This window comes from Palaemon carinicauda, chromosome 2 (genome assembly GCF_036898095.1).
Source record: "Palaemon carinicauda isolate YSFRI2023 chromosome 2, ASM3689809v2, whole genome shotgun sequence".
Classification (NCBI taxonomy): Eukaryota; Metazoa; Arthropoda; class Malacostraca; order Decapoda; family Palaemonidae; genus Palaemon; species Palaemon carinicauda.
The window spans coordinates 104387831-104404700 of NC_090726.1; the positions used below are offsets into that span (position 1 = coordinate 104387831).

Here is a 16870-nt window from a genome sequence, read left to right on the forward strand (position 1 = left end):
GGTCACATCTGCATTCTGGTCCTTACACTTTCTCGTTCTCTCATTCTCTCTTGTTCCTTCTTTGTTCTCTCTTGTTCCTTCTCTCGTTCTCTCTTGTTCCTTTGTATCGTTCTCTCTTGTTCCTTTGTATCGTTCTCTCTCATTCTCTTCTTTTGAAGTTTATATACCTCTGTATGGGAGGGGCTAACTATGGACAATTCCATATAAGGAAATTTTCTCCTTTCTTCATCCTTATTGGTTTTCCTTAAAACCACGCCTACTTTGATCACATCTTCCCGAACGTTCTGTTGGTGCAATCATGATCCATATGGCACTATAATTGAAGCAAGACGTGTTTACCTTCCGTTAATGGATGTTTCGGCGACAAATGACCCCTTATGCTATGGGTCCTTCCAAAACGCTGGCTCCTCGAATTTCTTCAACAGACGACCCTTATGCCCCAGGTCTGCTGATCTAGGCACATCTAAATGTCTTGACCTCAATCAACGGCGGTGAGAGTTTCTGGTAAATACTAGCGGGACCTCTTCTCTCTGCTTCTTAAGAGTAGAAACTTTACATGTTTTAACATCCTTTTCTATATCATTCTATCTCCCCATGACAATTAAGCATTCTCCATTTGCACAATCGTCTTATTACGAGGAGTCACAACGCGCTTAGTGTCCTTGGAGAACATTATTGAGTTACTTTTACGTACAGTATTTTCATTTCATCTTTTTTTATATAGCGAACCGTCGATTCATTCACTCCATATATGAGGGCAACAGACGCATATCTACTGCCTGCCTTAGGCATGTCCAATAATTTCACTTTCTCATTCACCATCATTTTTCTCTTCTTCTTGGGTTCACTAGAGGATGTAGAGGGTAGAGAACGTTTAGGAGCCATTTTCAAGGGCGTCACCAGCACTACTGTGCACTAAAAAGGAACAAGAAAACAGCTAAAAGTTCCACGCGGCAAGACTAAGCAACACAAGCGAGAGACAACGATGACTGCAGTCTCCCTTCGTGGGGTGCACGGCAGGGAGAGGTGCTGGGTAAAGCGTCTCGGCCAATCAGCTTGCGAGATTCTGGAGCCGAGATGGCCAGCGAATCAGAGAGATGGATTTTGCGTCGTGCGCCATCTCCGTGTTGATACCCGATGTTCAATGTACTCTCCCTGCCTTCTGCCAGCACCCGCGTAACTTTCGCACCATTTTCTCTAATTTTTCATGAATATTTCTTAAAATCTGCGATGTACTTAGGGCGTGAAGCTTGAGCCGTGAAGTGGCGAGGGGTTACTGTATCTACATCAGGAATAAGAAATTTAATAAACCCAAAGTTCCTGTCCAACAAATTAAGATGAGAATCATCAGCTGAAGATCAGACAGGAGAACAATACTCGAAACAAGGTAGAATGAAAGAAAACACTTCAGAATAGATTGATCACTAAAAATCTTACTAGACTTTCTCAATAAGCCAATTTTTTGTGCAATTGACAGACCTAATGTGTTTCCCAAAAGTAAATTTCTTAATAAGAAGCACACCTAAAATTTTAAGAGTCTTACAGAGTTAAAGAAACATTCTCAATACTGAGATATGGATGTTGAGGAGCAACTGTCCTTGACCTACTTTCAATTATACTTCGAGTGTTGTTAGGATTCCTCTTCATGCCTCATAATTTGCACCATGCACTAATTTTAGCTATATCTTTATTAAGGGATTCAGCAATCTCAGATCTACATTAATGAGATTGAATTAATGGAATACCCGCAAGCTTAACTTGTCCGATCTTTTTCCCCGATTTACTTAATCTTTTTTCCTAAGGTTTTAATTTTGATGATGATCCCTTCGACACTACCCTTCTAAATGAAGCCTATTTACTTAACACTTGGAATATAAAAGTGTTCTAACACCAGCAAGAGCAATTCTTGATAAACTTTGTCAAAATTACTAAAACTATCTAGTAAAGTTGATTTGGAATGTGCATGTTGCTGCTAGAGAGAAGGTTCTGAGGATTTTGACAAACCCACAAAGATATGCTTTATACCTCCCAATAGATGGCAGTATGGTACCAATAATTTCCTGGAGGGATGGAGAATAAGGAGAAAAGCGTGACTTATCTAATTCTTTTTTAATTATAGAGGTTGGGACGCAGTGGCTTTATAAAAGGTATACATGACAATATGGTAAGATTCATTAAAATTATGGAAATTTTACATAGCCTCAGATTGTTAGTATTGAATAATAAAGCATTTAAATTATCAACACTACTAATTAAACATGTAAAACATGCATCAGGATATAAAAAACTGAATAAAACAAAAAATGACCATAAGGGGTTCTTACATCAATAAAGTCAAAAGCAAAGTACTGATAAGACTGAAAAAACAAATATTAACTACATATAAATACCTGACAAAACTGATGAAAGACAAGTTTACCTGAGTTATATGCCAACCAATGACAGGAACATTTATTATTCTTTGCAATTCTCCATTTTTGGCAGCTGATTCTGCATGATCCACTAGTGATTGCTGGTTCTTGTTGACTTCTCCCGCACATCCAACGGGCCACTGAAGCTGTGACATACTCTCAGACCTCCGACCTCCAATTCCTATTCTTGAACTACCTGGTCCAGCTAGGATAGCTGCATCATCAGCAAGGGGGTCAAAATCCCGAGGAGCAGATGTTAATGAAAGCTGTAAAATAAAAATAAAGTTCCTCTCGAGTAAAAATAATTTCTAATTTATTAAGGGCCACAAGCTCCCAAAAACACATTAGAAAAGCAAGGCAAGTACATCTAGATTACAAATACTTTCTCCTTGAAAAGGCCAATACTTTGTCGTTGGATCCTACCACCAGAAATATGATTCAGGAGGTGGGCTCTACAGGTAAAGTAATGTATTGATACACAAAAATAATCTTATATTTAAAATTATTTTTCTAATGCATATTCAACATTTCCTGATAGATCTTACTAGAATACTGCAACTTGCTTTCAATATAATTTACTCTGTAATCCATTTACCCAAGTACAAAACAGTGAACCCTCGCTACTTCGCGGTTCGACCATCGCGGATTCACCACTTCGCGGATTTTTTCCATAACCCATATATATACAGTAATATATATATATATATATATATATATATATATATATATATATATATATATATATATATATGTATGCATGTATTTATGTATATATGTATTTATGTATATATGTATGTATGTATATATGTAGGTATGTATATGTGTATACATATAAATATATATATATATATATATATATATATATATATATATATATATATATATATATATATAAAGTAGGAAGATGTGATGTAGTTCTAAGGGAAAAGTATGGGAAATATGTCTGGGTAATAAGCAAAGCTCTACCTCCAGTTTGTTTCTTCATTATGATCAGAGATAAATGTAAATAAAACATTGGTTGCCATTTTTTATCGTGCTTTTTAGCGTGTTTAGGAAACCATTGATATAAAATCGCCTTTAATATTTGTGCCTGTTTTAGTTTAGGGTACTGTAGTACATGCATTAAGTGTTCTGTACATTAAAGGGTAGTTTGTTAACAGTACTACGTACAAGGGAAGGTTTTAAAAGTCTGAATATACATGTTGAATAAATAGGTAAATATGGTGTCACTACTTCGCGGATTTTCACCTATCGCGGCCGCGTCTGGAACCTATCTACCGCGATAAACGAGGGTTCACTGTATACACACTATGCCAAATGATGTAGAATATAATTATGTATCAGTTAATTAAACAATGTTCATGATGTAGAATATAATTATGTATCAGTTAATTAAACAATGTTCATGATGTAGAATATAATTATGTATCAGTTAATTAAACAATGTTCATGTAAACTAAGGATAGAACTGTATTATTCCATGAACTTAAAGAGCATGTAGCATAGTAACTTTTCTAATAATTCTCTATGTAACCCATCTAATAAATCTCTATGCCACCAAATAATTTGTGGCAGTGATCCAGCTCAGAATCTGAATCATCCCCATCTCCAGCAAATATACCATCACAACACTTGTAATACCACCAATAGCCCCAAACCTCTCTCAAAATCACCTCTTACACAACTAGGCCAGTCAATAAAGGGAAAAAGGCTGAAAGAAAAAATTCATGGAAAGCTGGAATAAGCTTCATTATCTTAGTAATAGGGCACTTGATAACATCAATTTTGCATCCCTCTACCGCCACAGTTTTGGCCACCATCTTATAAAAATGATGGCGAAAAACTTTTTTTGCAAATATCTCGCTTAGGACTCAACTTCACTGAAAGTTTACTGCTACATAAAATAATTGTCATAAAATTTCCAATAAAATCTCATTCATTATTTTTTTCCTTTTCTACCATTTTGGTGCCAGGAGTAGGATAATATTCTAATTTAAATTTTACTACATTTTGCGCCTGAATACCATGTGGTTATTTTTCTTGCATGCAATATTAAATAATGTCTCAAGTTTCAAAGCTAAATGTAGTTCTATTATTTCAGGACTATGAAAAGACCCTTAACCTATCAGTGATTTGTATATTCTGGAAAAATGTCTTCATTAGAGAAATGTTTCATTTGTGAAGAACTTTCCGAAGGCGAGACTCAAGAAGTTAAAGAAAAAAGTGTGCGTTAAATGGAAAGATGGAAAATAACATCAATTAAAAGGCCTGAAAAGTGTGAGAGTTCATTGAAAATGTAGGAAGGTGTACACAAAAGCAAGGAGTGCTGAAGCTTTCCGGCTATGCCACGAATCCTCTCAAGTGCCTACAACGTCTCGGAGAAGTCTAGTCCCAGATTTTGACTTGCTTAATGATTGTGTTTTTTGGGGGAAATTAGGCTACATATGATTTTCTGAAAAAATAAAAAACAAGGCAAAAAACTTTCAAGTGACCGTGAATCTGTTCGTGTGAGACTTCATGTTAAGGACACTATTTTGAAAGCGGGTGAAACAAGAAATGATGAGTGGTGCCAAACAGTATGTACTCGCATACGTAATGTAGTTGATTTAGTTGCTGCTGAGGCAAGGTACCATTCAGCCTGCATGAAAAAATTCTACCAAGCATATCCTGGAATGAAACGTGGTCATCCCAAAAGTGATACAGTTATAGAGGCAATGACACATGCTTTTAACCACCTGGAGGAAAGGAGAAGAATGTCAATTTACTTTTAGTAAGATTTTTTTAGGCATATGAGGATGAGCTACCAAATGAAAAAACAAAGCCTATGGTATGTTTCCGCTACACAGGGAACAAAATTTTGACTTAATGCTTTGTATGAAAAAAAAAAAGTAAGAATGAGAAAGAAGAGCTACTCCGAGTACTAAATGTAGCCGCCTAAATAATTGCTGAAGATATAAGGTCCCAGATACACTACGGTCCCGAATTATGCGACAATTTGGTCAATCAAAACACGTAACGAAAATAATTCCATTAGAGCCATGGCAAACTGCAACTTGCCTATTCAAACGTATTTACTACCCATTTCCAATGCTTTCTTTGTACGATAATGTATCTTTTATAATATTAAAGTGTTCTTAAAAATAAATCAAACACTAAATATGCTTGGAAGTTTTAATAACTTGAAAAAGGTTAAAATTACAACCAGGATGGGTGAAAAAACCGTGTTTCCCGTTAAAACACGACCTAAAATAAGGAAACATTTTAATACTTTTGTCTTATCTATTGTATAAGACAACTGGCAAATAGCAAATCCATCACAGCATAGACTAGCTTTTGTTGTATCGTTGAAAATCCAAAATTATCATAAAGGCGATTTTGTATCATGCATTTCCTAAACACGCCAAAAAGCACTAAAAACGACAATCATTGTTTTGTTTGCATTCATCTCTGATCATAATGAAGAAATGAATGCATTCACACATCTGTGTATTGGTTAGTTTTTGCAACAACAGCTATCTTACCAAGTATTGATTATGATGATGATTTTGTTATTACCAATATTGTTCTACTTTATTTTTCTTAGAACTTTGAAATAAATGAAAGGAATGCCATTTATATAAGGATTTTCCTAAACACGCCGCCTGAAACGGAAACCTTTCATTTCTTTACTGTATGCTCTATCGTCAATCATAATGAACAAATGAACGCATGAAACACTCATGATCAAAGGGATAACTAATGATATCAAGAGCTTTTAGTAAATATTGTTACTAAAAATATTTTACTTACCGTATCCATATATTTTCCTACATACGTAGCGAAACAGGATTTTTTTTTTTTTTTTTTTTTTTTTTGGCGCGTTTATTCAACAATGGCAAACTGCCGCTAAATGGATTTTGAGCGAAGCGAAAAATCTATTTTTGGGTGAGATGGCCATGTCGTCCTGATGGAAGTTCCTTGTAGTGGCTTCCTAAGGGATATATGTACTACAGTGATATTCCCAGAGAATTTTACCTTTAGGTATCCAGAATTCTAACTCCTGGCGTGAATATCCTTAAAATTTCTCCTAAGGATATCGCAATATCAGCGGACACATTCTTGACACGCCTCCATAGCAATCTGCACCCGTAATAGCGTTTTACGCTTCAAGGGGGATGTGGCAAAATAAAAGGGAGCCGTATCAAGGCTACCCCGTTCTCGTACTACTATTGAGAATACAACAGCGCCATTCCCACGATGGCGGACATTCCTTGTAGCATTGAGCATGGTGTTACAGATACAGTACCACGGGAGGGATACTGAAGACCTTTTCTTTTAGAAGAGATGGGTGGGTCCATCAGGACGACATGGCCATCTCACCCAAAAATAGATTTTTCGCTTCGCTCAAAATCCGTTTTTTGGGCTCAAGCCATGTCGTCCTGATGGAAGCATACCAGAGCATTAGTGTATCTGTGGATTTTTATCAGTGCCTTAACCTTATAGCAACCTTTTCTATGGTCATGGGGACCACATGAGACAAGTGACGTTACAGTTATTCATCATCATCACTAACCATAACCAATGTTAGTGCTTCCTGCCTCCTACAGGGAAGAGTCATTCTAGACAGTAGAAAAGGGATCTTGAGGTTAACATACATAGTATGACCAAACAAGTACACACTGAATATACAAATAGTTTCATAGTTGTATATTTTGCTAAAATAACATCAGTGTCTCTTATATCTATTATTTGATGCATACAAATATATGAGGGATACTTACTTTGGTAAGTTGAAGAACTCTGGCATGTATACATACAATTGTCTGGCAAAAGTGGACGCACTACATTCTAATAGACATTTATTACTAATAAATGACTAAAAGAGATGTTTACTAAGACGAATGTAGTATGACAATGGGATTATACCTGTAATGAGTACAGAGACTATATTTCCTTCTTGAAGGAAGAAATGATGAGTGCCACTCTCAGACTGAAGAAAAATTATAAAACAATTTCTTTTCATAATTCCTGTACTGGTTACTTCTATCTGCAATGTGTACTTCGTACACCGGCACTAGTGCTGTCTGTATAATTCCACACATGGGATTTTTAACAGAGCTAGTGTTATCATGGAAACACTTAATCAAAAGAAGTCACACCTAAGAAGGATGACCTCTTCTCCCTTTAATTGACAGTCCCAGTCAATTAGCTGTTCATTGGAGAATTAGACGGCAGGTTAAATATTCTACCTGGCGTCACCACATATTGCTTCAGATCATGGATTTGTCTAGCATAGTGTTTGTAGAACACTCTGGATGATTCACATCCGTTACATGTGCGAGGACATGAGAGGTCCCAAACCATTAACTGTTTACCACAGTAATTAGGGGGCAGGTTTTAATACACTACCTGCCGCCACTACGAAGTGTTTCAGTTCATGCACTTGTTTTGCATAGTGTTTTTAAAACACTCGGGATGATTTCCATCCAGTGTATGAACGAAGGCGCTCAAAGTCCATATACTGAAAGAAGTTCAGTGATGAAGCAGTCTTTCTCGGTTCATGACCTGCGGGAGTACTGTTCGGATCCGCTCTACGAATAAAGTAGGTGAGCTTCGCCCTTAGTTGTTTTAGGGATAAATTTGATCCAGAAGTTTCTCCTTTAAAGAGCTGTCCTCCCCTGAAGTCTGAAGTTCTACGAAGATAGACCTTTAGACACTCTACAGGACATAGACATCTTCCTTCAGAGGGCAGATTCTCCAGGGACCCCACCTCTTAGTGGGTAGCTCGTTTTTAGCGAGAAAGGATGGATCAGGAAAGAGATTCAGTTCTCCCACTTCCGTGAACAATGTGACCCTCATCTCTGGATAAGGCCACTATCTCACTAACTCTAGCCCCAGAGGCAATAGAAAACAGAAAAATAACCTTTTGGGTTAGATCCTTAAGAGAACAATCTTCACTGTTCACAGATGAGGCATAATGTAAGACCTTGTCCAAAGACCAAGAGATGGGCTTTGGTGGTACTGTGGGCTTAAGCCTAGCGCATGCCTTCGGAATCTTATTAAAGATTTCATTCGCCAGATCCACTTGAAAGGCATATAGGAGAGGCCTAGTCAAGGACGACTTGCACGTATTTATCGTATTGGCCGCCAGACCTTGGCTATGAAGGTGGACAAAGAAGGGCAGACAGAAGTTCATTGAAATTTCTTTCGGTCCTTTTGCTTTGACAAACGCAACCCACTTTTTCCAGGAAGACTCATATTGTCTTCTAGTTGACTTGGCCTTGTATTCTTCTAAGAATTCTATATTGCCTTCCGAGATCCCAAACCTTTTTCTAACTGCTAGAGCGAGAAAATCATGAAATGAAGGGTTTGGGTTCTCTATGATAAAACGAAGGCAGTTAATTTCTGAACCTTCGGAAATATACCTAGGATCAGAGCTAGGACCAGCATCATCTAGTCTATCAGCCCCACTAGAGGATCCTCGTATGGGGCTATATAGCGAGGTAGTTTCTTGAAGACGTTCGTGATGAAGAGGTCGAATTGCAGTTCCGGAACTTGTTCCCATCTGGGAGGGAATATGTCTGCGTCCATGGACCATCCCAACTCTATCAGTTTAGATCAAAATAGAGTATCCACCGTCACATCGTGGATCAGTTGTAAATGAACTGCTGGTAGGGGCTGTCCCTTTAAGAAAGGGATGGGTAACTTCACCAAGACTGTATGAGACGTTCGATAGTGACGTCTTATTATCGCTTCGGTGTCCCAGATCAGTCGTAGGGAGTCTGATCTGTGTGGAGGGGGCTTCCCCACCCATGAAAGGACCAGCAGAGTCTTGGGACTTTCGTGCTCTAATTTCTGTTAGAGAAGCGATTAAAGAGGGACTGATCTCAGTCCTTTTTTATCTCTTCAAGCGTTTGATGTGTGTTCTCTCCAAGCTCTTAACGCATCTTTCCGGTGTGCCCTAAGCACCAGGTCTGTCACTATTGTGAAATGGGGAAAGTTTAGTGCTTTTTCCTGTTGGCATTTTGGAAATCTGATTACCCGAGTTTCTTGACAGACCTCGCGAGCTCCTTTTATATTCCCAAAGGAAAGGAGAGTTGATGCGACTGAGGGCTTCGATGTTTTTTAACCATCGAATCCCCTAAGCTGGAGAAAGTCGAGACTTCTAGAAGCTTATCTTGCATCCGTGATGTCCCGGGAACCGGGTCATCTCTTTGAATGCACATTGGCCAGACACTTCGGATGCTGCCCACTCCAGCCTCTTGATCAGGTATATAAATACCTGGACTATTTCTAGGCTTGACTTTGACGTGACTAAGTTTGTCAATCCTTTGAAGATACTTAGTAAGGTGAGTCCGACACGTATCTTTCCTAGGATGAATGATACTCTCTGTAACATGAATTCTAGATAGGAGGAAGAGGGGTGGTTGACTGGAAGGTTACGAAGGACGCCTTTCAGATCTGACAAGACTACGAACAACCCTAATTGGAACAAAGTCCATATGTTCAGAAGGATTAACATTCAGAATTTGCTGTTTTTTATGAACTTGTTGAGTGGCGACAAGTTCAGAATGACTCATTGATATCTTGAGTCCTTCTCGTGAACACAAAACAGCCTTCCCTGGAACTCTATGAGCTATAGTTTTCTTACCACCTGTATGCTCTATAGCTCTCAGGTATACTTCTCCAGGAGGGTTTTGAACTATAGGAGAAGGTAAGGAAATGATGGTAAGGACATTTCTGTTTCCCATCAATGGCTCATCTTGAATAGGCTTTGGACCGAAGGATCGAAGGTCTTGCGATCCTGAGGAAAAGTTCCTCCTAGCCGAAGCATCTTTATGCTTCGAGTAGTCAGTACGCTTAGACTTTTGAACATCTGCCTGTAGCACCGTGGTCACTGGAATAGTGGGATGTTGTTGAGCAGCCCGGATATTTCCAGCATTTTCGATCTTCTTTTTAGGTTGGGGACCCACAACCACAGAATATTTTCGCTTTAAAGGAATGCCCCATTTTTGGAGAAGACTTATGTTCTCCATGGTGGTGTTCTTAATTACTTCCTTAATGACCTCGTGTGGGAAGAGGTCTTTACCCTAGATGTTGGAAGATATTAGCTTCCTTGTTTCGTGTTTCACTGTTGCATCAGCGAACACAAACTCTCTACATGCTCTCCTAGCCTTCATAAAGGCGTAAAAGTCCTTCGCCAAGGTAGCCATATGCATTTTGGCATGTCTGGGGTACTTTCGTAGGTTGAACACAACTCTTATGTAGTTTTGTAGAGAAAGGGATGTCGCAAGTCTCTCCTTTGACTCACGTTCATTATACAAGAGCAACTCAGACAATTTAGGGAGACATACCTTGAATTGTCGACTTGCGACATCCTTATCTAATTTTCCTACTGGAAATGTCAAATGGACTTCCTTCCAATCCTTTTCCTGTCCGGGAAAAGCTGGTGACAAAGGCTTGCACTCATCGAGTGTGGGACATGGCTTACCCACCTCTACCGCTTTGGCAACAGAAGTAAATGCCTTCCCCATAAAGGGGAATGAGAGTGAAGTAGGAGCAAGAAAGGAAGGGTGTCTGTTATTCAGTGAGAATACCTTCGACTCTGAATAACCCGCCTTTTTAAGACTGCCTGAAAGGATAGTCTGTGCCTTATCATGGTCGAGAATCATGACCTCCTTTGGTTCCGTTCCTTTTCTTGACTTTGGTTCGTACTTCAGTCGAACCCAACAATTAGGGAAAGCATCAAAGCTTGGCCAAAATTGAATTTTGTCCAAAGGAACAGCACCTATTTTCTCTGAGATGTAGAGATTGCCATTTGAAATCGGCATCTGCTCCGCAAACCTCCAGGGATTGGTTATGGAGCATGTTGGTAGGTCTTGATTCATGGGTCGTTTGACTGACCCCTGGGAAGCAACAAGAGAAGCTTTACGAGGCTCTATCTTCCGTTTTACTTCCTGCTTTTCGTTTTGTTTACGAAAGCTCTCTATTTGATTCTTCAGCTGGATACATAATTGTACCACATTATCCAATAGAGGGGTAGAAGACGAAGATGTCGACATCGATGGCTCTATACCGGCGTAGGCGGAGGAAATTCCGACACAACATTTTTCTCTTCTACCCTGGGGCACTTCTTGCCCTTAATACCAAAGGTTTTCTGGCCGTCAGGGGATGTAGTTGGCTCCTCAGGCACTACTATTTCCTCACTTGCTTCCGGAAATAGTAGCTTACGCATCCTATCATTAGGTAGGAAAGATCCCGGAGAGATCTTTTGAAAGCCTCTCACCCAGTTGCGTAATTTATATTGAGCTGTATCCCTAGTCTCCGTAGACTTGGGATATTCAAAACCTTCAGACATTAATGTCCGACATATATTGCAAACCTGAGGGTTCCAATAATGTAGGGATCCGGAAATAATATTGCAGGGGGCATGAAACCTGCAAGTATTATGACCGTAAAAATACTTACTCTTGGCCTTGCAGAGGACTGCAGCCCAAGGTATCTGGTGTTCCTCCTGTAAAGAAAGGAAAACCAAATGAGTATACAATGGATTATCTCCTTGATAATCAACATGCAAATGTCATTTACAATAGAGTAGCTTAGGATAGTAAGCTATAAAGGGATAGTAGGAGATACATACTTGTGTACCCCTGTGAGCAAATGCTGTTACCTACACTCAGTATTAACTACATGGATGTTTCTCTATTGAGTAACTCCAAGTAGAAGGGCTCTTACCCCTAGGGGTAGAGAAGTATCAAATCACTGTCCCAAAATAATGTTAATACTGTGGGGTCAGGATGACTGATTCTGGATCAGAATATTGAAGAAAACTATTCATTCAATATATGAGAGGTACCAGCAGAATGCTAGTACAAGGGTACCCAAGGTATGTCAGAAAATACTACTGTATAATGGTACTGTAGTTTTCTAATTGTGGTAAGTCTATATTGCAATTTACTGGCTACTGTACATCATGTAATGTAGTCTAGTCATTATGCTGCCTTCATAGTAGCATATGACAGTACGGTCCATCTAGCAAGAAGCCAGCTGGACTAAGGAAAAGAAAGACATATTTGTATATCCCACTCAGCCTATTTGTTGAAGTCTTCCTACTATATTAAAATATAGAGTTTCCTGATCAGGGAGACTCAAGGATAAAGGCTCTACCCTTTAAGGGTTAGGAGTGTATTACTCCTGCCTTGATTGTTTAATATTGTAGGGTAATCCTAAAACTAATTTCTAATCAGGATATTGAAGAAATCATAATCAATATAGGATTGGGCTCAGCAAATGCCTGTGTGGATATCCAAAATATATTGGAAATAACTACTAGTATAAACTATATAGTAGTTTTCTATCTGCGGTATATTCTATACTGCAGATATACTGGCTACCTGTATAATATATACAATAGTTCAGAAGAGCTGCTTACCATAGCTGAAGAGTCTCTTCTAGCCTATTGGAAAGAAATCACTGTATTGCCCGGTCGTTTTCCACCAGTGATATGACGTCACCGGACATATAATATGAACTCGACAGATATTAAAACTTTTTTTAAATATATTTTTTACTGAAAATAGATACTGTGTATTAACAATAAAAGAAAATGATAATTTACCAAGAAAAATCAGTTTATCTTTATACAAGAAACTATATTTTCAAGGAAATATTCGTCCTATTTCCGATACATTTGTGACGTCATCGCCCTGGAAAAAATCATCGTAAAGTCGAATCGTCAAAAGTCGCATAGGTCGTAAGTTGAGCATTGCCTGTATTTCCCTGTTCTATATATAAGTGTGTGTGTTGTGTGTTTTTATTAATTTATCATCTTAGTTGCATTTAAGAACTATCCAAAATATTTTATGTCGTCAAAGTATACATGTAATAATTATTGTCGTCATCCATATATCAAATCTGTGTAGGACTAATATCATCATAAAATATCATATAGACCAATAATTAATGAAAAACATCTTTCTTTCTTTTATTTTATTTTTTATTGGCAATCGGTAAAAGATAACATGCAAGACAATGAGTCATATGTCATAACATGTAGTACAACTGTCATCTGTTTGTTTACTCAAGACAGACCACGTAACAGCAGATGATTATGCACACTATCTGTTTAAAGATTTGGTTAGGGAGAAAAATACTATGGCTGAAATTGAAAATACGCAAAGTTACGACAACGCAAACATAGAATTTTCAAGTTTGCGCCATCTTTTATCCTGTGAATTTAATTATAGCCTTTTCTCTAATGAAATAATATATTCCTGCATGTTAACTTGGACATGAAAGGGAGCTACAGGCATTCATGTAAAATTGTGATGAAGAATCAGGAATTTCAGGTGAAGAAAGCATAAGAAGGTTGAGGAGGAGGAGGCCTGTGGAGTCTAAGACTCGACTACAAACATCTGAAAAGTAGCAAGTAAAGGAGGCAGCGGAAGGAGCAGAGACCACACTGCAATCAGTTTCTTCCATTCCTGATGCATTAGTTCAAAAGAAAAAGCTGATTTTAGTTTCCCTGTATTTATAAATGTAGAGCCACTACTGCTGAATTATTATAAACAAAAGGCTAGATGAAATAAAAAAATTCAAGAGTTTACAAAACAAACTTTACATCACAAAATATTGTTGTTGCCACAGTCTTGAAAACTATCCTGTAATGCAGCTACTATACCATGCAACTCCTTTATGTAAATTTTGATGCTGCATTAAAAAGCCTGCCTTTTCTACGAAAAAATAGTTAACTATAACCCCATATCCAATGTCAACAATTAAAATCATAGAACATGAATATTGGGAGATTCATTGCAACAATCTACTTTTCATCTATGCTTTTAATTCTATTTTTCATTCCATGAATTGGAAAAGGTGGAAGTAAAGCGCAAGGTACGTGAGGCAAAGAGGGCAGCTGACCTGAGGTGGGGTCAGGGATTGGGTCAGTCATATGAAGAGAATAAGAAGTAGTTTTGGAAAGAAGTGAAGAGAGTAAGGAAGGCTGGCTCAAGAATTGAAGAGACAGTGAAAGATGGAAATGGAAGGTTGTTAAAAGGAGAGGAGGCAAGGAAAAGGCGGGCGGAATATTTTGAAAGTTTACTGAATGTAGAGGATAATAGGGAGGCAGATATAATTGATGTTGCAGGTGTTGAGGTGCTGGTGATAGAAGATGAGAATGAGAGAGAGATTACAATAGAGGAAGTGAGGAGAGCACTAGATGAAACGAGAGTAGGAAAAGCATCTGGTATGGATGGTGTGAGAGCTGAGATGTTTAAGGAAGGGGGTGTGACTGTACTTGAATAGTTGGTGAGATTGTTTAATGTGTGTTTTGTGCTGTCAATGGTACCTGTAGATTGGGTTTGTGCATGTACTGTACCACTATAAAATGGTAAGGGAGATGTGCATGACTGTTGTAATTTAAGAGGTATTAGTTTGTTGAGTGTAGTTGGAAAAGTGCATGGTAGAGTAATGATTAATAGGATTAAGGATAAAACAGAAAATGCAATCTCAGAAGTACAGGGTGGTTTTAGAAGAGGTAGGGGTTGTATGAATCAGATTTTCACAGTTAGGCAGATATGCGAGAAATATTTAGCAAAAGGTAAGGAGGTGTATGTTGCGTTTATGGATCTGGAGAAAGCGAATGATAGAGTTGATAGGGAAGCAATGTGGAATGTGATGAGGTTATATGGAGTTGGTGGAAGGTTGTTGCAAGCAGTGAAAAGTTTCTACAAAGGTAGTAAAGCATGTGTTAGAATAGGAAATGAAGTAAGTGATTGGTTTCCGGTGAGTGTGGGGCTGAGACAGGGATGTGTGATGTTGCCGTGGTTGTTTAACTTGTATGTTGATGGAGTGGTGAGAGAGGTGAATGCTCGAGTGCTTGGACGAGGATTAAAACTGGTAGACGAGAATGACCACGAATGGGAGGTAAACCAGTTGTTGTTTGCGGATGATACTGTATTGGTTGCAGACACAGAAGAGAAGCTTGACCGACTAGTGACAGAATTTGGAAGGGTGTGTGAGAGAAGGAAGTTGAGAGTTAATGTGGGTAAGAGTAAGGTTATGAGATGTACGAGAAGGGAAGGTGGTGCAAGGTTGAATGTCATGTTGAATGGAGAGTTACTTGAGGAGGTGGATCAGTTTAAGTACTTGGGGTCTGTTGTTGCAGCAAATGGTGGAGTGGAAGCAGATGTACGTCAGAGTGAATGAAGGTTGCAAAGTGTTGGGGACAGTTAAGGGAGTACTAAAAAATAGAGAGTTGGGGAGGAATGTAAAGAGAGTTCTATATGAGAAAGTGATTGTACCAACTGTGATGTATCGAAATAGGAATGAATAGCGAGCAATTGTGACGCAGTTCCGGTAGGCCCTGCTGCTTCCTCCGGTGCCTTAGATGACGCGGAGGTAGCAGCAGTAGGGGATTCAGCATCATGAAGCTTCATCTGTGGTGGATAACTGGGGAGGGTGGGCTGTGGCACCCTAGCAGTACCAGCTGAACTCCGTTGAGTCCCTTGTCAGGCTGGGAGGAACGTAGAGAGTAGAGGTCCCCTTTTTGTTTGGTTTCATTTGTTGATGTCGGCTACCCCCCAAAATTGGGGGAAGTGCCTTGGTATATGTATGAAATGATTCAAGAAAATCTACAGCATACACAGGTACCTACTTAATGGTCTGATACATGCAATAGATCGGTGATTAAGTTTCCAAATAAGCTTCAAATATGAGGCATTTGGTTTCAAAATCATATTTTCCTAATAATACTATGTTTAGAAGTTTAATTTCCAACCATGTGAATAAAGAAATTGAATCTGATGTGAAACTGACAATTTAGTACTTACATCTTTAACACCAAGGAACATGCTAGCTGACTTTAATAATTTGACTCTAGACTTGGAATCCATTGTTGGGAGATGGATGTCCAAAACTATGGACATCATACTAAGGTCTTCCTTTGGACGACAACCTAATGACCTGGACATAGATGAACCTGAAATTAGGAGTTGCTGTAATGTAAGATTCTATACATATCCAATATACATGCATAATATAAACTTTATACTTCCATCCCTCCAACGAAGTTGAATGCTTCAAAAGAATATATGAAAAATATAGAAATACAGAAATGAAGATTTTCTTAACTAAGATATCAACATTCTTGTATAGTGATACCTCTTAATACGAACGTTTCTATATATAAAAAATTCATAAGAAACGAGATAAAGATTTTTTGCCTCATTTTAAGAAAATTATTTTGAAATTCCTACGACTCCAAACTGTAAACTCGCCACCATCATCCTGCTCTCCCCTCACTATCTCCCTACCTTGACGCTAGTTACTGCTGTAAGATCCTGCTCGCCTACTTTATATCAATAAGTACATTTTTAAGTTTAAAAACACAATGAACAGTATTGTATTGTATGTACAGTATGTATGTACGAACAATGCCACTACGCATATCAAAACATTAGCTATATATTTTTCTTTCTTTT

The 16870-nt window shown here is 38.4% G+C and overlaps 1 protein-coding gene across 1 annotated transcript in view; it reads right to left on the bottom strand.

Moving 5' to 3' along the window:
- LOC137626160 (dystroglycan 1-like) overlaps window positions 1-16870 on the bottom strand; it is a 388225-nt gene that overhangs the window by 351080 nt on the left and 20275 nt on the right. The window contains exons 2-3 of the mRNA XM_068357241.1: window positions 16220-16368; window positions 2420-2677 (exon numbers count right to left, since the gene is read on the bottom strand). Of these exons, the coding sequence (XP_068213342.1) occupies window positions 2420-2677; window positions 16220-16368 (407 nt within the window). The remainder of the gene's footprint in view (window positions 1-2419; window positions 2678-16219; window positions 16369-16870) is intronic.